Genomic DNA, 26,217 nt, shown 5'->3' with positions numbered 1-26,217 from the left:
ACAAAAAGTAATGAGCCACAATCGTTTTTGCTCCTTTTATATGGTGCACACATCCATCATAAACTAACAGACAAACTTTGTATGTCTGAACTGAACTGTTGGGTTACACCAAAGGGTGTAATTACCAGTCTCCAGGATGTCTCAAGGCACTACAGTTATTTGGTTGTACACTTTGTGGCAGTGTATGATACTTAAAATTTTTGGACCAGCTAATGCACATCTAAAATCTTGAATGTGTGGTGTAGGATAACTGTCTAGGACTTTCCTGGCATTTAAAGCATGAAAAACATCACAGGGGTGCCATTAGGCACATTTCTTGAGAATGAGGTACAAAGGTGAAGACCATGCCCTGTCAAAATGATGAATTATCCCAGCTTGGATCATTTATTCAAATATGGCCTCTGTTTCTGTTAGGTGCTCTAGGGCAATTATGTGTGTGTGTGTGTGTGTGCTGTCAATGGGTTAACCAGATGTGATATTGATATGATGCACATTTCTGTGCTGTGCTGTGCTGGTGTCTGTAAATTGGTTAAAGCATTCTTTGCAGTTTATCATGGTGTTGTCTATTGTAAAGACTCTGATCAGTGTAGGGAGGAATAAATACTGGTCAGATAAATACAGTCATACCACATACCAGTCATGAGAAAGGTGGAAGTAATTTTTCATATGCAGCAGTTCCATTGAAACACTGTTTATTACACTGCAATTGGCTCTTTTTCACAATATAAACATAAACACTTTAGTACTTTGTTTATTCATATACTTCCAAACTGTTTCATTATATCTTGGCACTCCAGCAACAATGGCCATTTAGCACACTAACCACTACTCATATTTCCTCAAAGAATATCCAAGGGCAAAGATATCCAATAAGGCAAGCATATCGTACACTATTCTTTGTACTGTGCTGTAGGCTGAGCACTCCTTTGTACCAGTTACTGTGTTGTCGACAACTGTGGTCTGCAGTCATCCTTTCCTCTAAACCACCATTAATGCATAATGACCAAGGAAATCGGCACCTAATAAGGGCTTAATGATGTTAACAAATACAAATGTCACTGTAAAGGGTGTGGCAAGATCTAAGTTGGTAGTCAGTACTTTTGGTTGCATATTGTGACTGCTGAGTTTATAGCCTTCAGGCACAAATGTTTATCTGATTTATTGTCAGGTGCACACCACCGATGTCAAACATGAAGGTCATGTCTATACACCTGTCTAATATTTGTTGTTTGTTGCAGCACAGTGGGTTGTGCCGATGCCCATAGTGTTTGTGGAACTTGTGTAGACACTATACTGCTGCCGTTGATATGCTGTCTGTTGTGATGCAGTTTGTTTACTGTTGTGTGATGATGTTCCACTATTTAATTATCTTCCATCTGTAGCTGATGGCACTTCTTGATCAATTTCTTAACATGAACTCAAACCTCTAAACAGTTACAAAGACTGCCACATGACATTCATTCAGCTATAGTGGCAACCAGCAGAAGTGTCCCTCTTAAGTACTTATGTAGCTAATAACAGCATAGTTCGTTTGCAGAAAGGTTGTTGTATTTTCTTGGAATAGCACTAGAATACTGACAGAATGAATTATCTCTTAGTACATTGTGTTTATTATGAATATTAGATCTAGTTTATAATCCAGTTTGCAATGCTCCACAGAATCTGCAGGTGCATCAGCAGAACCTGTAAATAAAGAGTAATTTATGGTCATAGGGACTCCTCACTGCGGGCCCAAATAGTGAATCTGGACAGCTCTCACAGTGGATCTGTGAAATAGTATCAACCATGGTGCAGGGTCATCCACAGCATCCCATGTCCTATAGAATTCATTCCACCTGAAAACTGACTTCGTGATTAATAAAATGAGTAGATGATGTAACTGAATTGGAGGCTCGCCAGTGATCTCATGATGATGACTTTGTATTTTATTGCTCCTTCTCTTTACAATTCAATACCAACCACTTTCCATACATGTACACAATCTGATTCAGCATTCCTGGAGTAACTCAAATACACTGTGACTAGTATATTTACAACAGGTATACAATCTTTGTTCAACTACTGTCAGCCAATACAGGTAATTACCACAATAATTCTTCTTCTATGTGTTTTCAGTGTGATCCAGGAAAATGGCATGATACATATTATTTGTGTCAGTGCTGTGTTAGACTTCGACTCTGGCTGTGATTTTCCATTTCCAGTTTTGTGTGCTGTCAAGTTTACATTTGAACGAATGAATGTACTCATTTCACTGTATGTGTTTTGTTAAACTTCATGAAGCATAGGTTATTTATTGTATTAGTAATTATGAAATAATAAAGGTTTTAGTAATGTTCACTTTTTGATATTGCAGGACCTTAAAACAATTTTGGATAATTCAAAAGAAGGAGCTATATTCTTCAGTCTGGGAACAAATGTTCAAGCTTCTGAAATGCCAAATGACAAGTTCATTGCCTTTATGAAAGCTTTCTCAAAGCTGAAGCAAGAAGTACTGTGGAAATGGGATCAAGATACTATGGTTGGGAAGCCAAATAATGTACATCTTGGGAAATGGTTTCCCCAAAATGATATTTTGGGTAATATACTTAATTTTTGGTCTGAGATTATGTCTTATCCTGTCATCATTGAGCAATGAAGTTAAATCATTTAAGCATAATGATTTTTTTTTTGTTAGTTAATAGTTAGTATTGAAAGAAGATGTTTGGTATACCATAGACTCAATTTATATTTCTTGCCTCATTCTAGAATCCTGAACATTATCTGTGTCCTTATATTTACAATACCCAAATTTTATCTGTGCCTTGACTTTGTAACATACATAAGGGTTTCTTCTCATTCCATTTACCTAACAAATTGATTAGATATATTTTTTCTGTGTGAGCTATTACTGCTCCAATTTGATCGGCAGTTGAATAAAAAGGAAAATTCACTCATTGAAACTACAACTGAAAGCTAGGTTAGTGTATGTATTTTTGTGTGTCTCATGACAGTACTAAAATATCACATCATGAAGATAAGTACTGGCCACCGGTTTTTCTCATAATTTTATATTCACTTTATCAATGAGAATGATACACAAAGGGCTAAAGAACAGTTGTAGATATTATTCTCAGTTCAGACTTCCCAGCATTTGAAACACCAACCACAGCAAAGCAAAGTAGACTGTGATAATTAATTTTGCTTTTATTTATGTGTACTTGGTGCCTGCTGTTCGTCTGATTGCTGACTGGACATTTCCCCAACTAATAGAACTTTAATAAATTTTGAGCCATATAAATGTTTTATAAGGGATCTCTCTCGTTCACAGAATTCACTTACCCAGTATTTATTCATAAATCACTGCTTGTCCTGCGCTTGATCTAACACTGAGAATTTGTTGTCTTCATGTCAGATTCTAATACATTAGTGTGACATGACTGAGTCCAGTTGCAATTAATTAATTATATATACAAAGATTACTACTTTTTAATATTTTGTGAAGTTCAAAACCTTTCTTTGGTTTGTCAAAAACTGTTTACCTTTTCACATGGTTGGTTTTAGCCCAGATCTAACTGATCGTTGCTACAATATTGACTGAATAACACTTGTTAAGGATATAAAATCATCCAAAAAAAGTCTGTACACGTAATAAATACTCTATTCTATCAGTTACCAATGGTACGAACAGTAATAGCACTCTTATAGTTTCCTGGGGCAGACCTGATTTTACTCCTGTAGAGCTGTAGGTGGCTGTCCATCCAGGATTTCTTGCTGCTTTCTGCCTCTCAAGAATTTTTCTATCTAGTTACAAGGCTTGCTAGATATCATGTAGCAAAGTATTTTGTTTAACATTTGTCAACTTACAGCTTTATATGGGTCTTGCGAATCAAGTTTACCTTGCTCCTTCTGCCCATTTCTCTTAGAATACCATGTTTATAGAAAAAATGATTTAGGTTTTGAAATATGTCCTAGTTACTATTGGGGAGGTCACCTTGTTATGCATGTATAACTATGTTTGAACTCGTATGTCTTTTTAGCCCCCCCCCCCCCCCCTCTCTCTCTCTCTCTCTCTCTCTCTCTCTCTCTCTCTCTCTCTCTCTCTCTCTCTCTGTGTGTGTGTGTGTGTGTGTGTGTGTGTGTGTGTGTGTTTTTCTAAGATATATTGGGGAAAAACGTGTCAATAATGTTATTTTATTTTGTACAGGACATAAAAATGTTGTGTTGTTTATATCACATGGTGGCTTACTGAGTCTTCAAGAAGCTGTCTACCATGGAGTTCCAGTTGTAGGAATACCACTATTTGGTGATCAGAAAGTGAATTTGATTCGAGCTGAGGCCAAAGGATATGCAGTTAAATTACTATTCCACAATGTAACAGAAGAGTCATTGCTGTGGGCAATCAATGAAGTTTTAACTCAGCAAAAGTAAGTTAGTTCATTCATTTCTATTAGCATGTCCATCATTACCATTCTGTTAAGTGCTAAGCTAGGGCAGTTTATTTGGTTATCTATAGAGGGAAGTAAATATTCACCTGAAGTGATAGACAGTTATTTAGATCATCAAAAATTTCACAAGTGGAAAGTAAGCACTTTTTTAATAATGATATTTGTATTATAAATAATGACCTTTAGGGTTTGATCCCTGACCAGTCCAAGAATTTGTTCTGTAAGTTAAATCATTTATTCTTCTGGGTATGGTTTCTACGGGTGAAAAAACGCCAAGTTACATTGTGACTTAGCTTTCATATTACAAGTACCCCTGGTTGAAGGCGAAGGCTTATAAACCCCAGTAGGACCAGGCATAGAAAGGAACTTTGTTATTGAAATGAACCTTTGAGTCAATGACTGATTTTACAGTTTTATTCCTATTTTTGTACAATTGCAGGCACTGAGACCTAAACTTAAGTGGAAACTGGATAATAATAAAATTAGTGAACTGAAATGCATTTTTGGGGTTATTGTCAATAGTTTTTTTATGAAAGATTTGCTTAAGATGTGAGGTCATGCTGTAAAGTAATGCCTCTGATTTTTTTTTTAGTGTGATAACTCTTAAAGATTTTTAAATAAAACAAATGTTATTAACATTCTACATCTTTACTCTTCACATCTAGCTATTTGCAGCCCTCTGCTAGTAGAGGACCCCAACTTGTAGAATGTACAGGGTGACAGTTATAGAACTACCTGAAATAAAATTGTCATAACTGCTGAATGGTTTGCGTCAGGACATTCAGATTGCATGATTGGCTGTGGGTATGATGGGAATTAGTGTGCACTGTGTGGTTTGGTTTAGTGACGAAGCCCACTTTCATCTGGATGGGTTCCTCAATAAGCAAAATTGGCACATATGGGGGAATGAGAATCACCCTCAATGGGTGACGATGTGGTGTGCAGTGTCCAGTTATGGAATAATTAATGTGCTATTTCTTGATGGCACAGTGACTACCAAACAGTACGTGATAGAGCACTTGCCCGTGAAAGGCAAAGGTCCCAAGTTTGGATCTCGATCCAACACTCAGTTTTAATCTGCCAGGAAGTTTCAGTACGTGAAGATTTTGGAAGATGATTTCATCCCCATTATCCAAATTGACCCTGATTTTGTCAAGATGTGGTTCATGGAAGATGGATCTTGACCACATTGAAGCAGGAGAGTGTTTGATGTCCTGAAGGAGCGTTTTGGGGACTGCATTCTGGCTCTGGGGTATGCAGAGGCCATTGGTATGGGCCTTGATTGGCCACCATATTCTCAAGACCTGAACACATGAGACTCTCGTTTGTGTGGCTATATTAAAGACAAGGTGTACAGCAATAACCTCAACACCATTACTAGGCTGAAAACAGCCATTCAGGAGGTCACCAACAGCATCGAGATTCTGACACTTCAGCGGGTCATGCAGAACTTTGCTATTTATCTGCGTCACAGCATCGCCAATAATGGCAGGCATATTGACCATGCCATAACCTACGTCCAAATATGTATAGTGATGTTGAATAAAGTGTGTGCATGATGTAGTTTTTTAGCTAATTTTTTTTTCCATATAGTTCGATAAACGTCACCCTGTACATGGCGGTGTAACGTAATTGTATTGGTGGATGAGAAATGGTGTGTTGTAATCAAGTTCTGAATGACAGCACCAGACCACACATGAGCATTGCAACATTTCCAATAATCCAACACTTTGGGTTCACTACCATCAGTCACACCCCATACAGTCCTGACATAGCCCCATCCAATTTTCTTCTGTTTCTATAAATTAAAAAACACCTTCGAGGACATCACTTTGATAGTGATGAAGCGGTGCAAGCAGAGATGAGGTTTTGGCTCTGTCAACAAAGTCACAGTTTCTACAGTTATGGTATCAACAAACCGGTTTCTCCTTTGGCAAAATGTGTTCATTGCCAGAGTGGCTGTTCTGTAGTTTCAGGCAGTGGAACAAATCACAAGGGTACGGAATGTGTCTAATTGTACGAGGGCCGTTCAGAAAGTAACCTCCGGTTGATTTAAAAAAATACACCAAGTTAAATAAAAATATTTTAATATATACATCTTACAACTACATCTTTGCACTATTTTTCTACATAGTCTCCATAGCGATTGAGGCACTTATCGTATCTCTTCACAAGCTTTGAAATTCCTTCTGCATAAAAATCACCCGCTTGTGCCTGGAGCTAGCCTGTGACTGCATCTTTGAGCTCTTCGTCGTCATCAAACCGCTGTGACCCGAGCCATTTCTTCAAATGCATGAAGAGGTGATAATCACTTGGCGCCAGGTCTGGGCTGTAAGGTGGATGGTTGATAACGTCCCACTTGAAGGACTCAAGAAGGGCCGTTGTTCTGCGAGCAGAGTGAGGACGGGCGTTATCGTGCAAAAAAACGATACCGGAAGTCAGCATACCACGGCGTTTGTTCTGTATAGCCCGTCGTAACTTTTTTATTGTTTCACAGTACACGTCTTGATTAATGGTTGTACCACGTTCCATGAATTCAACCAACAACACCCCTTTGGCATCCCAAAACACCGTTGCCATCAGTTTTCTGGCAGAAAAATCTTGCGAGGCTTTTCTTGGTTTGGTAGGCGAATTTGAATGTGCCCACATCTTTGATTGTTCTTTTGTCTCAGGGTTCACGTACTTAATCCAGGTTTCGTCACCGGTCACGATTCTGTTTAACAATGGTTCTCCTTCGTCCTCATAACGTGACAGAAAGTCTAATGCAGAGGCCATTCTTTGAGTTTTGTGGTGGTCGGTAAGAATTTTGGGCACCCATCGTGCACAGAACTTACGGTAACCCAATCTTGCTGTCACTATCTCGTACAAGAGAGTCTTAGAAATCTGTGGAAAACCAGTGGACAACTCCGACATTGAGAAACGTCGATTTTCACGAACTTTTGCATCAACTGTCTGAACGAGTTCGTCAGTCACCAGTGATGGTCTACCACTCCTCTCTTCATCATGAACGTTTTCTCGTCCTCTTTTAAATAAACGTACCCATTCACGGACAACTCCTTCACTCATAACTCTTGGTCCGTACACGGCACAAAGCTCACAATGAATAGCTGCTGCAGAATATCCTTTGGCTGTAAAAAACCTTATGACAGCACGCACTTCATATTTGGCGGGGTTTTCTATTGCAGCACACATTTCAAACTGCCACAAAAACTAAACTAGCGCAGGTACGACGTTCACTCGACCACGGCTTGATGCCGACTGACCTGTTGAGTGCGTGAACGCACAGATGGCGTCGCTACTCCCCCCACAACCCGCACTGTGACCGCCCTCGTACATAGGTTAGATGTAACTTACATAAATGCAATAAAAGATACTATGTAAATAAAGTATCAAGTTAAAAATATTGACCCAATTAACAGTAAGTTAACACTGAGAAAGAATCAGTAACACATACAGGAAGCAAAGTTTAGCTAAGTATTAAAATCAATAAATAAATAAATGCATTAATACCAAAACAGAATGTCTATGATAATGCTCAAATAGGTATTTGTAAAACAATTTTAAGTTTAGTGAAAGTATTCATTTTCTCTCTAAAATTCATTGACCATATAAAAAGATTTCTGTAATAGGTACTTTCAGAATTTGTTTAAATTTTGGCAGTTGTTTATGAAGGCATTTGATATGCATTGGGGGTGCATTAAACAGCTTAATGCTGGAGTAATAAACTCCTTTTTGAAGCAGATTTAGACTTTTCAATTCAGTGTGCAAACTACTTTGGTTCTAGAATGAGATTTTCACTCTGCAGCGGAGTGTGCACTGATATGAAACTTCCAAGCAGATTAAAACTGTGTGCCAGATCGAGACTCGAACTTGGGATCTTTGCCTTTCGTGGGCAAGTGCTCTACCGTCTGAGCTATCCAAGTACGACTCACGCCCCATCCTCACAGCTTTTCTTCTGCCAGTACCTCATCTCCTACTTCACAGACTTCACAGTAGCTCTACTGCGAACCTTGCAGAACTAGCACTCCTGGAAGAAAGGGTATTGCGGAGACATGGCTTAGCCACAGTGTGGGGGGAGGTTTCCAGAATGAGATTTTCACTCTGCAGCGAAGTGTGTGCTGATATGAAACTTCATGGCAGATTAAAACTATGTGCCGGACTGAGACTTGAACTCGGGACCTTTGCCTTTTGCAGGCAAGTGCTCTACCATCTGAGCTACCCAAGCACGACTCAGCCCCATCCTCACAGTTTTACGTCCACCAGTATGTTGTCTCCTACTTTGTAAACTTCACAGAAGCTCTCCTGCTATCCTTTCTTCCAGGAGTGCTAGTTCTGCAAGGTTCGAAGGAGAGCTTCTGTGAAGTTTGGAAAGTAGGAGACAACGTACTGGTGGACGTAAAGCTGTGAGGATGGGGCGTGAGTCGTGCTTGAGTAGCTCAGATGGTAGAGCACGTGTCCGTGAAAGGCAAAGGTCCTGAGATCGAGCCTCAGTCCAGCACACAGTTTTAATCTGCCGGGAAGTTACTTTGGCTCTTGTGTTGTAGTCATGATATTCACTGTTATTTTTTACAGAGAAAAGTTATTAGAGACAATGGACAATGAGCAAAACTTATGCTGTGAGAAGATGGTAGGGATCCTCCTCTTTTGAAACAAGTTCTTGCAAGCTTGTCTTTGATGGACAAGACTAATTATTCTGATAACTTATTTTTGTGCAGTGAATTTTTTTTTTCAAGAGGTTGGTTCGCCTAGAATATAACAGCTTGTGACATTAATGAATTAATGAAAGTGGCTACTTCAGCCACAGAAGCAATAATTTGTAGAGCAAATATTGCTGAGCTAAGACTCTTAAAAAGATGAAGAATGTGGGTTGACCAATTACAATTGCTGTCCATATATTCATCCAGGAAGTCTGTATCCTCCGCTGTTTGTTTTGGTTGATCTCTACACTTTATATTAATTTCTTCCAGCTTTATCTGTGGTGTTCGTGTTGTGGTCTTCAGTCCTGAGACTGGTTTGATGCAGCTCTCCATGCTACTCTATCCTGTGCAAGCTTCTTAATCTCCCAGTACCTACCGCAACCTACATCCTTCTGAATCTGCTTAGTGTATTCATCTCTTGGTCTCCCTCTACGATTTTTACCCTCCACGTTGCCCTCCAATACTAAATTGGTGATCCCTTGATGCCTCAGGACATGTCCTACCAACTGATCCCTTCTTCTAGTCAAGTTGTGCCACAAACTTCTCTTCTCCCCAATCCTATTCAGTACTTCCTCATTAGTTATGTGATCTACCCATCTAATCTTCAGCATTCTTCTGTAGCACCACATTTCAAAAGCTTCAATTCTCTTCTTGTCTAAACTACACTCCTGGAAATTGAAATAAGAACACCGTGAATTCATTGTCCCAGGAAGGGGAAACTTTATTGACACATTCCTGGGGTCAGATACATCACATGATCACACTGACAGAACCACAGGCACATAGACACAGGCAACAGAGCATGCACAATGTCGGCACTAGTACAGTGTATATCCACCTTTCGCAGCAATGCAGGCTGCTATTCTCCCATGGAGACGATCGTAGAGATGCTGGATGTAGTCCTGTGGAACGGCTTGCCATGCCATTTCCACCTGGCGCCTCAGTTGGACCAGCGTTCGTGCTGGACGTGCAGACCGCGTGAGACGACGCTTCATCCAGTCCCAAACATGCTCAATGGGGGACAGATCCGGAGATCTTGCTGGCCAGGGTAGTTGACTTACACCTTCTAGAGCACGTTGGGTGGCACGGGATACATGCGGAAGTGCATTGTCCTGTTGGAACAGCAAGTTCCCTTGCCGGTCTAGGAATGGTAGAACGATGGGTTCGATGACGGTTTGGATGTACCGTGCACTATTCAGTGTCCCCTCGACGATCACCAGTGGTGTACGGCCAGTGTAGGAGATCGCTCCCCACACCATGATGCCGGGTGTTGGCCCTGTGTGCCTCGGTCGTATGCAGTCCTGATTGTGGCGCTCACCTGCACGGCGCCAAACACGCATACGACCATCATTGGCACCAAGGCAGAAGCGACTCTCATCGCTGAAGACGACACGTCTCCATTCGTCCCTCCATTCACACCTGTCGCGACACCACTGGAGGCGGGCTGCACGATGTTGGGGCGTGAGCGGAAGATGGCCTAACGGTGTGCGGGACCGTAGCCCAGCTTCATGGAGACGGTTGCGAATGGTCCTCGCCGATACCCCAGGAGCAACAGTGTCCCTAATTTGCTGGGAAGTGGCGGTGCGGTCCCCTACGGCACTGCGTAGGATCCTACGGTCTTGGCGTGCATCCGTGCGTCGCTGCGGTCCGGTCCCAGGTCGACGGGCACGTGCACCTTCCGCCGACCACTGGCGACAACATCGATGTACTGTGGAGACCTCATGCCCCACGTGTTGAGCAATTCGGCGGTACGTCCACCCGGCCTCCCGCATGCCCAATATACGCCCTCGCTCAAAGTCCGTCAACTGCACATATGGTTCACGCCCACGCTGTCGCGGCATGCTACCAGTGTTAAAGACTGCGATGGAGCTCCGTATGCCACGGCAAACTGGCTGACACTGACGGCGGCGGTGCACAAATGCTGCGCAGCTAGCGCCATTCGACGGCCAACACCGTGGTTCCTGGTGTGTCCGCTGTGCCGTGCGTGTGATCATTGCTTGTACAGCCCTCTCGCAGTGTCCGGAGCAAGTATGGTGGGTCTGACACACCGGTGTCAATGTGTTCTTTTTTCCATTTCCAGGAGTGTATTTATCGTCCATGTTTCACTTCCATACATGGCTACACTCCATACAAATACTTTCAGAAACGACTTCCTAACACTTAAATCTATACTCGATGTTAACAAATTTCTCTTCTTCAGAAACGCTTTCCTTGCTATTGCCAGTCTACATTTGATATCCCCTCTACTTCGTCCATCATCAGTTATTTTGCTCCCCAAATAGCAAAACTCCTTTACTACTTTAAGTGTCTCATTTCCTAATCTAATACCCTCAGCATCACCCGACTTAATTCGACTATATTCCATTATCCTCGTTTTGCTTTTGTTGATGTTCATCTTATATCCTCCCTTCAAGACACTATCCATTCCATTCAACTACTCTTCCAAGTCCTTTGCTGTCTCTGACAGAATTACAGTGTGATCGGCGAACCTCACTCCCTTCCCAACCACTGCTTCCCTTTGATGTCCCTCGACTCTTATAACTGCCATCTGGTTTCTGTGCAAATTGTAAATAGCCTTTCGCTCCCTGTATTTTACACCTGCCACCTTCAGAATTTGAAAGAGAGTATTCTAGTCAACATTGTCAAAAGCTTTCTCTAAGTCTACAAATGCTAGGTACGTAGGTTTGCCCTTCCTTAATCTATTTTCTAAGATACGTCATAGGGTCAGTATTGCCCACATGTTCCAACATTTCTACAGAATCCAAACTGATCTTCCCCAAGTTCAGCTTCTACCAGTTTTTCCATTCGTCTGTAAAGAATTCGCGTTAGTATTTTGCAGTTGTGACTTATTAAACTGATAATTCGGTAATTTTCACATCTGTTAACACCTGCTTTCTTTGGGATTGGAATTATTATATTCTTCTTGAAGTCTGAGGGTATTTCACCTGTCTCATGCATCTTGCTCACCAGATGGTAGAGTTTGATCAGGACTGGCTCTCCCAAGGCTGTCAGTAGTTCTAATGGAATGTTGTCTACTCCCGGGGCATGTTTCGACTTAGGTCTTTCAGTGCTCTGTCAAACTCTTCACGCAGTATCGTATCTCCCATATCATCTTCATCTACATCCTCTTCCATTACCATAATATTGTCCTCAAGTATATCACCCTTGTATAGACCCTCTATATACTCCTTCCACCTTTCTGCTTTCCCTTCTTTGCTTAGAACTGGGTTTCCATCTGAGCTCTTGATATTCATACAAGTGGCTCTCTTTTCTCCAAAGGTCTCTTTAATTTTCCTGTAGGCAGTATCTATCTAACCCCTAGTGAGATAAGCCTCTACATCCTTACTTTGTCCTCTAGCCATCCCTGCTTAGCCATTTTGCACTTCCTGTCGATCTCATGTTTGAGACGTTTGTATTCCTTTTTGCCTGCTTCATTTACTGCATTTTTATATTTTCTCCTTTCATCAATTAAATTCAGTATCTCTTCTGTTACCCAAGGATTTCTACTAGCCCTCGTATTTTTACCTACTAGATCCTCTGCTGCCTTCACTACTTCATCCCTCAAAGCTACCTATTCTTCTTCTACTGTATTTCTTTCCCCCATTCCTGTGAATTGTTCCCTTATGCTCTCCCTGAAACTCTGTACAACCTCTGGTTTAGTCAGTTTATCCAGGTCCCATGTCCTTAGATTTCCACCTTTTTGCAGTTTCTTCAGTTTTAATCTGCAGTTCATAACCAATAGATTGTGGTCAGAGTGCACATGTGCCCCTGGAAATGTCTTACAATTTAAAACCTGGTTCCTAAATCTCTGTCTTACCATTATATAATCTATCTGAAGCCTCTTAGTATCTCCAGGCTTCTTCCATGTATACAGCCTTCTTTTATGATTCTTGAACCAAGTGTTAGCTATGATTAAGTTGTGCTCTGTGCAAAATTCTACCAGGCAGCTTCCTTTTTCGTTTCTTAGCCCCAATCCATATTCACCTACTACGTTTCCTTCTCTCCCTTTTCCTACTACTGAATTCCAGTCACCCATGACTATTAAATTTTTGTCACCCTTCACTATCTGAATAATTCTTCTATTTCATCATACATTTCTTCAATTTCTTCGTCATCTGCAGAGCTAGTCGGCATATAAACTTGGACTACTGTAGTAGGCGTGGGCTTTGTATCTATCTTGGCCACAATAATGTGTTCACTATGCTGTTTGTAGTAGCTTACCCGCATTCCTATTTTCCTATTCATTATTAAACCTATTCCTGCATTACCCCTATTTGATTTTTTGTTTATAAACCTGTATTCACCTGACCAGAAGTCTTGTTCCTCCTGCCACCGAACTTCACTAAGTCCCACTATATTTAACTTTAACCTATCCATTTCCCTTTTTAAATTTTTTAACCTACCTGCCCAATTAAGGGATCTGACATTCCACGCTCTGATCCGTAGAACACCAGTTTTCTTTCTCCTGATAATGACATCCTCTTGGGTAGACCCCGCCCGGAGATCCGTATGGGGGACTATTTTACCACCGGAATATTTTACCCAAGAGGACGCCATCATCATTTAACCATACAGTAAAGCTGCATGCCCCCGGGAAAAATTACGACCGTAGTTTCCCCTTGCTTTCAGCCGTTCGCAGTACCAGCACAGCAAGGCTGTTTTGGTTAGTGTTACAAGGCCAGATCAGTCAATCATCCAGACTGTTGCCCCTGCAACTACAGAAAAGGCTGCTGCCCCTCTTCAGGAACCATATGTTTGTCTGGCCTCTCAACAGATACCCCTCCGTTGTGGTTGCACCTATGGTACAGCTATCTGTATCGCTGAGGCTCGCAAGCCTCCCCACCAACGGCAAGGTCCATGGTTCATTGGGGGGGGGGATCTGTGGTGTATGAAACTTCAAATAATGGGTTTTATCTGCATATCTGCATTGAGTGAGAGGCCATTTGAGGAAAACCAATTTAAAAATCCAATGAAATCTTTTGCCAGACAATTCATTAATGAGAATTGTAGTGTCATCTGCAGAACGAGTAAATGTACTCTTTGTATCGGAACAGAGGGAGGTCATTAATGAAAATTAGAAACAGCAGTGGAACTAAAACAGCCTTGTGACACTCCACGTTTTGTGGTTCCCCACTCAGATGTGGCAGATTCTCTGGATGAGCCATTCAGAATTACAGTCTGCTTTTGGTTATTCAGATATTGACTGAAGCCACAAACCGACAGCTCCACCTAAACCATAATATTCTGCCTTTTTCAAAAGAATTTGATGGTTTACAGAGTCAAAAGCTTTTGAGAGATCACAGAAAATACCTACGGGAGACATTGTTTTGTTAATGAATTCCAGATCTTGATTGTGAGAAGAGAATATTGCTTGTTCAGAAAAAAAAAAAGACCTAAACTGACTATTGTTGAGGATATTATGGCAGTTGAGATGATCAACAATCAATCAGTGCATAAGTTTTTCAAGAATTTTTGAAAAGACAGCTAAAAGGGAGGTTGGATAGTAGATTGTAACATCATTTTTATCACCTTTTAAGAGTGATATCACTGCAACCAGTTTTAGTCTATCAGGGGACTTAAATAACAATGAAAATAATCAATTTTTGACAATATAATGTAATCAGATGGATAAAAATCTACTCATCAATACCATAACCTTCATTTATGTGTGTGTTTTTGTGCCACTGCTTGGTGAGTAGATTTTTATCCATCCTATTACATTATAAGAATGAACTTTTTATTTTTTAATTACTTAGTTATACTTTTACTCTCATTTAATGTAATAAAAGGTAAGGATATCTCTGTGATTCTGTTTCTGATCATTTTCTGTAAAGACAGTACTTTGTCCACGGACCCTTTACAGCCTGCCTTTCCTGCTGCTGTCAAAAAATGTTTGTTCAAAATTTCTGCAAATATTTCAACTTTCTTTACAATATTGTTATCTTGTTTAATTTCTATCTGTGTCATGTTTCCTGTTTTTCTTCCAGTTTCTTTCTTTATTGCATCTCAAATTGTTTTTATATAATTTTTTTATTTATCAATTTCAGTTTTTATTCACATACTTTTAGATTTATTTATTACATTCTTTAAGTGCTATATTGCTGCTGTTTCTTTCAGTCATACAAATAGTGAAAGAACTATATAGTATGGTATCCTCTTTGTTCTGCAGGATGTTTTTATTCCTGCAGTGAGCCATGTCTTCTTGTCAGTGATTACATAGTTGTTTCTATTTTTTTTATTTTATTTTATTTTATTTTTTTTTTACAAATTAGCTTCAGAGAGAGAAATGAATTCATTTTAAAATGTATTATGATTTTTATTTACATCTGTTTCACTGTAAACTGGACTCCAGTCTATCTGCTGCAGGCTGTAGTTAAAATTTTTAAGGTTCTCAAAATTTATCATCTTAAAATGTTTCCAAGAATGCTCAGAACTGTTGCACAGATTGAGGTCAGTGAGTGTACGTAATTGGCCAGCATCATAAGAAACGTCATTTACAATTGGACCTACAATGATACTGTTGACTCTTGACTTATCTGTAAATCTACTGTCAATCAAGCTTTAACATTTATTAGTAACCTAATTGGAAAATCTACCAGTGGTGTCAGGTTGAGAGATTCAACTAAATGTTCTAAACCGACTTTACTATTGCTCTCATTTAGAAAACATATATTAAAATCACCTGTAATTATTGAATTCTTGGACTTTGAACACACCTGGGATAAAAGAGAATCTAGTTGCCTCAGGCACACATTGTAGGAGTTCTCTAAAGAGCTACACTACAACTGAAAAATCATTTATAATAATTTCTATTCCACATCTTTCAATATCTGCTCCATACAGTGACCATTTAATTCGAATGCTCTGTAAGATATGTTTTTTTTATGTAAATTACAACATCATCTTTCAGCAAGATAGCTCTAGAGTAATGTGTTGCTAGACGGTAACCTCTAAATTGCAAAATTTTGACACCTCCCTTAGGGTGTTCACTAAAACATAATATAGTATCATCTTTTATCTCCAGTGATCCTCTAAGAAAACAGAAATTTCGTTTAGTTTACTTGCAAGTCCCCTTATATGTTGGTGAAAAATGTCATTGCTTTGCTGTTAGTTGAAAATGCTTTCTTTTGCCTAAAAAAGTAACTGAGGACCTTGAGGCAGTAGGCTCATTGTTAACTGTTTCGTGTATATTTCCAGCTTGACATGAAAAATAAAGATGTAGAATGTTAATAACATTTGTTTTATTTAAAAAGTTTTAAGAGTGTTTTCATAAAAAATTCAGAGGCATTACTTTTCAGCATGCTGTTGTTGGTTGGTTGGTTTATGGGATTGAATGGACCAGACTGCTAGGGCCATTGGTCCCCATGATGTTGTATTAAGTACTAAGAGTCATAAATTTTTCCTCTTCTACAACAAGGAATGTGGAAAGAGAAAGGGAGGGAAGAACAACTACTAATAGAATAATAAAAATAGGTTTCTAAGAGTTTATGAAGAGTCACCCATGCTTTTTTTGATGCATTTGCTGGTAATGTCTCTCTTGAGCAATCATAGATATTAACATAATTGAGCAGCAGCTGACTTTGAGCAGCCAGTGAAGCAGTAATGAGATGATTTTCCTTGATCACTCAAATTAATAGCAATCAGAGTATATGCAAATTGTATTTATGAGGGAAAACGTCGTTGTCCAGAGTAAATAGATACAAACACACAGAGAATTACACTTACGTTCAGAAAAAATGGAACACCATGAATGACTAGAGATTGGATATACATATTCACAGGATATGTACATTAGCATGTTCTGCAGACATGAGTAGCTTTTAAGTCACCTTGGTTCAGTGCGTGTCCTGTTGCATAGTAGGCACAGGGTCCACCATGGACATGCGTGATGGCCTCGTGTGTAAGGTGCAAATAACATCCTGTGGTATAGCAAGCCATGCTTCAATCAACTGGTTCCAAAGTTCATCTGTGGTGGTTGGCATTGGGTCACAGTGCTGCAGCTGTTGTTTCACCATGTCCCACAGATTTTTGATTGACAATAAGTCTGTTGATCTGGTGGGAGAGGTCAAAGGCTGACATCATACAGAAAGCGTATGGCTCTAGAAATGCACCAGCTGGGATCTGTGCTTCTACCCAATGGCACCTCACACTGTAAGGCATTGAGTTGGCACTGTACGTCTTGTGCAAATGCTGTCACTGTGATGTTACTCCTCCTGTCTGCAGCAAACCAAAATGCAGTTATAATTTCAAATAAACAGAACCTGTATTCATCCAAGAACGCTACCTCGTGCCATTCTTGTCCCCAGTGACATCGTTCCTTACACCATTGCCGTCTAGCGTGTTTCTACACATTTGTCAAAGATAGGTGGAGAACTGGACGACACGAACGTAACCTGTGCCATATTAAAGAGTGACATTCATCCCTGATGGTGTATGATGTGTTACACTGTCCCACCATAGCAAATTCAGGAATTGTTCTGGACCACTAAGGGAACATCCTCCCTACAGTCTGCACTTATCGATCTGTGATTTTCATGTGTTTGGGCGACTAAAGGAAGCAGGCAGAGGACACAGATTTTATGAAGATGGCACTGTCTAAGTGTTCTTGTGCAACTGGCTGCTGTAATAGCAACATTCATTTTACGAAAATTTCATCAAGAAACTACCTGTCCACTGGATAAACAGTGTCTCCTATTCATGAAATTATATAGAAAAATAAGTTTGTGTGTACGTGTTTTTCCTGAAGCTTAAATAAACTTACAGAAAACATTTCTTGTTTATATTTGATTCACTATTATAGTCTGATTTCTTTTGTTTTTAATCACTTCTTTACAAAAAATGAAAATACTTTCAATAAAATACTGCTAAAATTCTTACATAGCAGAAGTTAAAACATAAATGGGCTATGTAGCATATGTTTTTAATAAGTTTTGACCTTTATCTGAAGTGTATTTCTTTAATCAGATTGCAATTTTTAAGTTTTGTTTTAAATTAATTAAAAATTTTACAAACTCATAGAATGGAAAACTGTACAATTGATTTTAAATAAAAAAATTGAAAATTGTCTCATTGTAAACAACTTTGTTGTATTGCAGCACATAGAATATTTGTTACTGTGTTGTTGAATATGTATTATTTCCATAGCTGTGTACAGGAAAGTTATAATAAATTTCTATATCTGAACTACTTGTTTCACATAGAAGGAAGAGGGATAAAGGAAAAGGACTGAAGAGGTTTAGAGAAAGGGGTACAGTTCAGAAAAATCACCCAGAACCCCAGGTCAGGGGAGACTTACCAGATGGGCTGAGAAGGAAAGACAGATTGTTGGGAACTGCACTGGATGAGATTTGAAAACCTGACAGCTTAAAGGTGGAAAACATAGTAAGATGCAAGACAGAGATTACTAATAAAACACTGTGCATGAGTTAATAGGAGGGAAAAGCTAAGTGCATTGTATGTAACAGAGGTGGGAGGGTGGATGGCAAAAAATAGACAGGTCAGAAAATGAAAGGTGTACAAAACTAAAATGGAATGAAGAAAGGCGTAGTTACTGTGAAGAAATGCTGAGATGGAAGGAATTAATGTAAATTAAGGCCAAGTGAGTGGCAAGAACCTAGGTCATATTGTAGTGCTAGTTCCCACCTGTGGAGTTCTGAGAAACTGGTGTCTGGGGGAAGAATAGGTCATGACTGTCATGTTGTACAGTATGCTTTGCAACAGGATAACGTGTTATGCTATTGCAGAGCATGGTGTACAACATGACATTCATGAAATAGGTGCCTGTTTAACCATACAAACCATGTGGATTCTTCCCCCAGACAAGTTTCTCAGAACTCCGCAGGTGGGAACTAGCACTACAACGTGTCCTTGGTTCTCACCACCCACTTGGCCTTAATTTCAGTTCACTTTTGTATGTGCAAAATTAATTATACTTCTGCAGAACTACTTTTATAAAGGGGGAGGAAGTGAGTCTTACTCCATTCTGATTTGTGCTACCTGTATTACGTGTTCTGTGATAAGGAGCATGAGTGCTCTCATCATTGAATCACTCCTCTGAAAATTGGAGAAAAGTGGGTACATAGGGCCCTTATAGAAGTACTTGGCATGAAGATTTCAGTCTTCACCCTGTGTTTCTGCAAGTAAAGAATGATTGCACAGAATGACTTGAATTGTGGTGGAAATTGAGCTATTTGTCACTTCTTTGCAGTGTCAGTTCTATGCAGTATTTTGTAGATTATCATACTGAAAGCACATACTACTACTTGCAAACTGCACCAGCGACAAAGCTGAGAGAACCCTGTGCACTGTTATATATATATGGCTATACGACAGTGTATCTGTGGATTTCCAGCAGCATGTCTGTATGAGAATTATTTGGTCTTGACTATTTTTGTGGCCAGTTGGAAGCACTTAACAGTGTCCAATATGAATGGCACAAAAATATAACCTAGGAATTCTCTTGTGTAAAAGAAGTAGGTGCTTACATTAAAAAAAAAAAAAAAGTGAGTGAGAAATGATTTTATTAAGTTGTCACAAGTGATCACCATTTTCTTTTGAATCCATCACACAAACAAAACAGCCTTAAAACATAAGAAATGTAGAGAAATTACTGGCTGTGTGAGCCAGAGGTGATCACATTATGTACTCAGTGTCACTTCATACAGTTAAAACCATGGGCTTGGCCTGGATGATGATGATGATGATGATGATGACGATGATGATGATAATGATGATGATGAAGAAGAAGGCAATCTGACAATGTTCATTCTCCTTGGAGCTTCCACAAATGGAAATGTGCATCATGCTGCTACACTCAAATCTGGGGCTCTTTGGGACAGCACCTGTGGTCACCATACTGACAGTCTGGGGTGCTCCATGTATCATCACACTGTCCTTGTGAACACTTGTCTTGCTGGAAAAAAAAGTCCAGTCACTAACTGAAGGTATGTGACGTGACTGTTTGATCCTGCACAGCTGAGCAAACTATGTACTTGTCGTCTTGGGTGCAGTCACATGGGAACATTGCATGGTGTTGAGTATGGCCCTCCTGAACCCATCTATTCCATATCTGCATGACAATAAATGAATCTTGACCAACACGAGCAGTAACAAGGTGAATGGTAAACCACTATCTAGACGGGCCACAGTTGTGCTACTGTTGAATTGTAGCATGTGCTTATCGACATTTCTCATTTTTACATGAGGCATAACACAATCTCCACACAAACAACTTTAATATGTGATTTCTGAATTAAAAGACTGCTGCATAATCTTTCCTTGCATGTGAAATGTACATGCCATTTCTCCTACCTACCTTACATGGCTTTGTTGCAATGTTAATCATTTGTGTGTAGTAAAGTTCATCCCAATCTGTTGTTTGTTCCTTTCAGCCTTAATGGTGTTGAAATTCCAGTGGCTAGCCATGTACATTACCCTTTCGGTACAAAGGCCAGTGTGTCTCAAGATGTGAACTTCATGCAGCTTGAACTTATGACGTTTCAGGTACCGGCAGCGTGCAGCAGAGCTGTCGCAACTGTTCCGTGACCAGCCTCAGCAGCCTCTGGAGCGCGCCATCTTCTGGACCGAGTATGTGTTGCGGCACGGTGGTGCACCACACTTGCGCAGTGCAGCATTGGACCTCTACTGGTGGCAGCTGGCATTGCTTGATGTTGCAGCAGCCGTTGCAGTCTGCACGCTGCTACCAGTGTTGCTCTGCCTCTTTGTGGTCCGCAGGTGCTGCCGAAGGCATGCTACACCAGAAGTCCATGCAGAGTCAAAGAAAAAACGGTAATGATGTCAACACTTTGAGACCACAAGGAACTGCATACTGAATTCAGTGGGATAGATCAGTTGCATGCCATATGACCTGACTTTCCCTTCACCGCAGTTGTGTAAATATAATCAAAACATATTGTCTGTATGCCTCACCATGCTAAGTTAGCAATTTTGTGACACAGTGTTACAGGCTGAGGATGGATTGGTAAGCTGAATGTAAAACATAATAAATATTTTAATCAAAAAGTAACCTGTTTCATTATCTCCATCAATGTGCACTTCAAAACATGTCTTTTGTGAACATTAATAAATGGTTCATAACCAGTTTGTTGTCACTAATTTTGAAAAGATGCACTACATGTAGTTGACAGCTTGTGAAAGTTTTCCTCTCAGGATATGTCTAAAATACAGCTAAAATGGTTGATGGTGATAGTCCTGGGATTACAACCTGATGATAAATTCAGTTGGAAGGAGCATAACACCAGTCTGGTGAAACAACTACAGAAATTTTTATTTGCAATGTGGATGTTGTCAAGGCAAAGTGATATAAGTGCTTTGTCAGACCACCATGCAGTAGAACTAAGTGTGCACATAAAAAAGGTTCCTACACACAGTTGCTATAGATATATTAGGATGAATACAGACCAAAATATAACTCATTTGAATAATATGCTAAGGAATGTGGATTGGAACAGTGTTCTAACAACACTTCATAGTTATGGCAAATTCTCAAGTGAACTATTCTACATTTTTAAACAAGCCTGCCATTTATAAAAAAGAGAATTCAGTCACATGCTGTAACCCGAAACTGGATATCAAGTTCAGTCACTGCGGCTAGAGAAAAACTGAGATGGTATGAGTATGCTATGTTAAATGACTTGAGCAATAAAAAATTAAAAGAAGAGTTCAAAAAGTATCAGAAATACTATGTAGACCTCCTAATTTTGGAAAAACAGAAACATTTTGAAAGTTCATTCAGAGCTCAAATAATATCTCCAAAACATCATGGTCACTAGTAAACAGAGACATAGGTAAATCTGAGAAACATACAGCTGAAAATCACTTGCTGATAAACGGCACAATAGAAACTGATCAGAATAAGATAGCAGATCTATTTAACAATTACTTTGCCTCTGTTGGCTCCAGCATAAACAATCTGCTTAAAAATCATAAATACAAATTCAGAGGAACACCAGTGTCAGGAAATATATTTTTGATGCCAACAAGTAAAGAAGAAATGATTAAAATAGTGAGTAGCTTAAAGAATTCCCATGCAGCAGGATATGATGGTCTTAGTCTGGACACTCTTAAGAAATGTATACATAAAATTGCATCACCTTTATCAAAAGTTGTCAACTCTCATATGGAAGATGTTCTATTTCCAGATGAGTTGATAATTGCTCGAGTTGTGCCTATTTTTAAAAAAGGAAACAGGAATCTAGTAGAAAACTTTCGACCCATTTCTGTTCTTCCAATAATATCCAAAATCTTTGAGAAAGTAATATACATAAGAATCTGGAACTTCCTGGTATGTAAAAAAGTGATTTCTAAGGGGCAGTATGGGTTTGTCAAGGGGTCGTCCACCATTACAGCAGCATCCAACTTAATCGAAGGTGTCACTCAAGCAATAGATAATAAAGAACATGTATGTGGCATCTTTCTGGACTTACAAAAAGCATTTGACTGTGTTGATACGGCCATATTGCTGGACAAACTGTGGAACTATGGCATTCGAGGCAAAGCCCATAATTTGATGAGGTCCTACTTGACAAATAGGAAGCAGTTTGTGTCTATTAGCACTACAGAGGGAGCATACAAATAAAACACCACTGACATAAATTTTGGTATTCCACAGGGGTCAATATTAGGACCACTTCTTTTTGTTATTTATGTTAATGATATTCAGTCCATAACAAACACAAATAAATCTGTCTATATTGAATTTGATCTTGGGAGCCAAAAAACTCATGAAAACCAAATCTTAATGGGCGACGAATACATTAAAAAACAATACTCGACCAAATTTCTTGGCCTGACACTTGATGCGGAGTTATACTGGTCTGATCATGTGAATGATATTTGCAAAAAGCTAAGTAATACCATATATGTCCTAAGAAAAGTGACACCTTTTTGTAACATCACCACTCTGAGGCAAATATATTTTGCACTGCTTGAATCCCATCTAAGCTATGGGATAGAGGTATGGGGATCCAGCAGTAAAGGTAGTATGAAAAGTGTACTTATCTTACAAAAGAAGGCACTTAGAATTATGGGAAAGAAATGTGCTAGGGAGTCCTGCAGAAATTTGTTTAAAGAATTTAAAATACTAACTGTTCATAACCTGTATGTGCTGAAGATAATCATTATGGCAGTAAACAGTAACAAAACACTTAATAAAGAAATACTTGACCACAACACTAGAGGTAGAGAGAGACCCCACATCATCTCTCATAGAACAATACTTTATGAGAAAAGCCCTCACTATGCAGGCATAAAACAACTGAATTGCTTCCATCCTAATATCTCCAAATTGCCCATTACAAAACTAAAAACGAAATTAAAATTATGGCTCCTAAACAATCCTGTATATTCAATAGATGAGTTTCTAGATTTAGTAAACCCGTATGATGGAAGATCACCTATCTAAAAATATATGTAATCTCAGATCTTAGACTGTGTCACAAACTGTAAATATTTGAGTGTCAGATATGAATACTATGTCACAAACTGTAGATTCCTTCATCTAAGTATGGCAATAACAATTTTTTATGTATAGTCCATATATGTAACTCTGTTCTCTCAACTAAATTTAGAAAAAGTTGTGTAGATAGAAGTGCCAGCCAAATAATATGTAACCCTAGTAAGTAAGGCTCTGACATATCCAGAACACTGGAACAAAAAAAAACCTTTTTTTTTTGTAATCAGTTGATGTTGGATCAAAATAAATAAATAAATAAAAATAAAAAGAAGCCAGCATACTTTGCTTACTTTAGCAAAATCAGAAATGCCACCATTTTTTATCTTTAGAGTGTAAAAGGAGGCCTCTATGACTGTGGATAGTATAAATATATCTTCCTCCAACATGCTAGACATCTTGCGGCTATTATGGAGGGAGACCAACTGATGAAAGCTTTGGTTTGTAGTTACTACTAGAGAACATATCATCATCACACCTTAGCAAAGGATCTGGCAGAGAACCCAAAAAACTTCTGGCTGTATGTAAAAGGCTTCCATTCAGTCTCTTGTTGACCAGTCTGATGTGGCAGCTGTAGATAGCAAAACAAAAGCTAAAGTTTTAAATTTCATGTTCAAGAAATCGTTTACACATGAGAACCATACAAATATACCATCATTTGACCATCGGACAGACTCATATATGGACGACATAGAAATAAGCATACCTGGCATAGAGAAGCAACTTAAAGATTTGAAATCAAATAACTCACCAGGTCTGGATGGAATCCCAGTTCGATTTTACATAGAGTGCTTAATGGAATTGGCAACATACCTAGCTTGCATTTATTGTGAATCTCTCACCCAGCACAAAGGCCCAAGTGACTGGGAAAAAGTGCAGGTGACTCCAATGTATAAGAAAGGTAAAAGAATGGACCCACAAAACTACAGACTAATAACCTGAACTTCTGTTTGCTGCAGAATCCTTGAACACATTCTCAGTTCGAATATAATGAACGTTCTTGAGACTAAGCAGCTTATATCCATGAATTAGCATGGTTTTAGAAAGTATCACTTGTGTGAAACTCAGCTTGCCCTTTTCTCACGTGATACATTGAGAACTATGGAGGAAGGGCAACAGACAGATTACATACTTCTAGATCTCCAGAAAGTGTCTGACATGGTGCCCCATTGCAGGCTATTAACGAATGTATGAGCACATAGAATAAGTTCACAGATACGTGAGTGGCTCGAAGACTTCTTAAATAATAGCAGCCAGTATGCTGCCCTCAATGGTGAGTATTCATCAGAGACAACGGTATCGTCAGGAGAGCCCCAAAGAAGTGTAATAGGACCACTGTTGTTCTCTCTCAATATATAAATGATTTAGCAGGCAGGGTGGGCAGCAGTCTGTGGTTGTTTTCTGATGACGTGATGCCAGTAAGGTGTCAAAGTGGAGTGACTGTAGGAAAATACAAGACGACTTACGCAAAATTTAAAGTTGGTGTGATGAATGACAGCTAGCCCTAAATGTGGAAAAAATTTAAGTTAATGCGGATGAGTAGGAAGAACAAGCCTGTAATGTTCAGATACAGTATTCCTACTGTCCAGCTTGACACAGCCAAGACATTTAAATATCTGGGCGTAATGTTGCAAAGCCATATGAGGTGGAATGAGAATGTGAAAACTGTGGTAGGGAAGGCAAATGGTCGACTTTGGTTTTTTAGGAGAATTTTAGGAAAGAGTGGTTCATCTGTAAAGGAGAGTGCATAAAGGATGGTGGTGTGACCTATTCTTGAGTACTGCTCAAGTGTTTGGGATCGTACCAGGTCGGATCGAAGGAAGACATGAAAGCAGCTCAGAAGAGGGCTGCTAGATTTGTTACCGGTAGGTTAAAACAAAACTTAAGTGTTATGGAGATGCTTCTGGAACTCAAATGGGAATCTCTGGAGGGAAGGCACCATTATTTTTGGGAAACACTATTGATAAAATGTAGAAAACTGTCATTTGAAGCTGACTGCCAAACAATTCTGCTCCTGCCAACAAACTGTTTCAAATTGTTTACTTCAAGGGCAGTTCCGAGCCAGATGCCCTGTAGCATGCATTCTACTGACCGACACCATTGCTATTTGCAACTTGAATGGTGTCGAGCAAAAGCTCTTTGGAGGGGAGTGTGGAGATTTGGTGTGTTATTTGATAAAGCTGGTTCTGCCTCGTTGTCAGTGATCGCTGTGTTGCAGTTAGGAGGAGGCCAGTGCTAGACACAGTGGTCCTACACCTGGAGTTATGGTATGAGATGCTATATCAAACGATAGCAAGAGGACTCTCATGCACCCTGACTGCAAATTTATACGTCAGTTTGGGGATTCGACCAGGTGTGCTGCCATTCATGAACAGCTTTCCAGGGGCTGTTTTGCAGCATGATAACGCTTGCACACACATTGCTGTCGCAACCCAACATGCTCTACAGAGTGTCGACATATTGCCTTGACTTGTTCGATCACGAGATCTGTCTCCAATTGAGAACATATGAGACATCATTAGACGACAATTGCAGCGTCATCCACAACCAATATTAACCGCCCCTGTATTGATCGACCAAGTGCGAAAGGTGCGGAACTCTATCCCACGAAACTGACTTTCGGCAC

General features: G+C 39.6%; 1 protein-coding gene across 1 annotated transcript in view; it reads left to right on the top strand.

Annotated features, from left to right (window-relative positions):
* The window catches only part of LOC126090072 (UDP-glycosyltransferase UGT5-like), a 166,208-nt gene extending 142,441 nt beyond the window's left edge, over positions 1-23,767 (top strand). The window contains exons 4-6 of the mRNA XM_049906958.1: positions 2,354-2,576; positions 4,184-4,403; positions 20,624-23,767. Of these exons, the coding sequence (XP_049762915.1) occupies positions 2,354-2,576; positions 4,184-4,403; positions 20,624-20,912 (732 nt within the window). The 3' untranslated portion in view covers positions 20,913-23,767. The remainder of the gene's footprint in view (positions 1-2,353; positions 2,577-4,183; positions 4,404-20,623) is intronic.
* Positions 23,768-26,217: the final 2,450 nt, after the last annotated feature.

Source organism: Schistocerca cancellata, chromosome 1 (genome assembly GCF_023864275.1).
Source record: "Schistocerca cancellata isolate TAMUIC-IGC-003103 chromosome 1, iqSchCanc2.1, whole genome shotgun sequence".
In the NCBI taxonomy this organism is placed as follows: domain Eukaryota; kingdom Metazoa; phylum Arthropoda; class Insecta; order Orthoptera; family Acrididae; genus Schistocerca; species Schistocerca cancellata.
The sequence above is the reverse complement of the archived record's forward strand: the minus strand, read 5'-3'. Positions and strand labels throughout refer to the sequence as shown.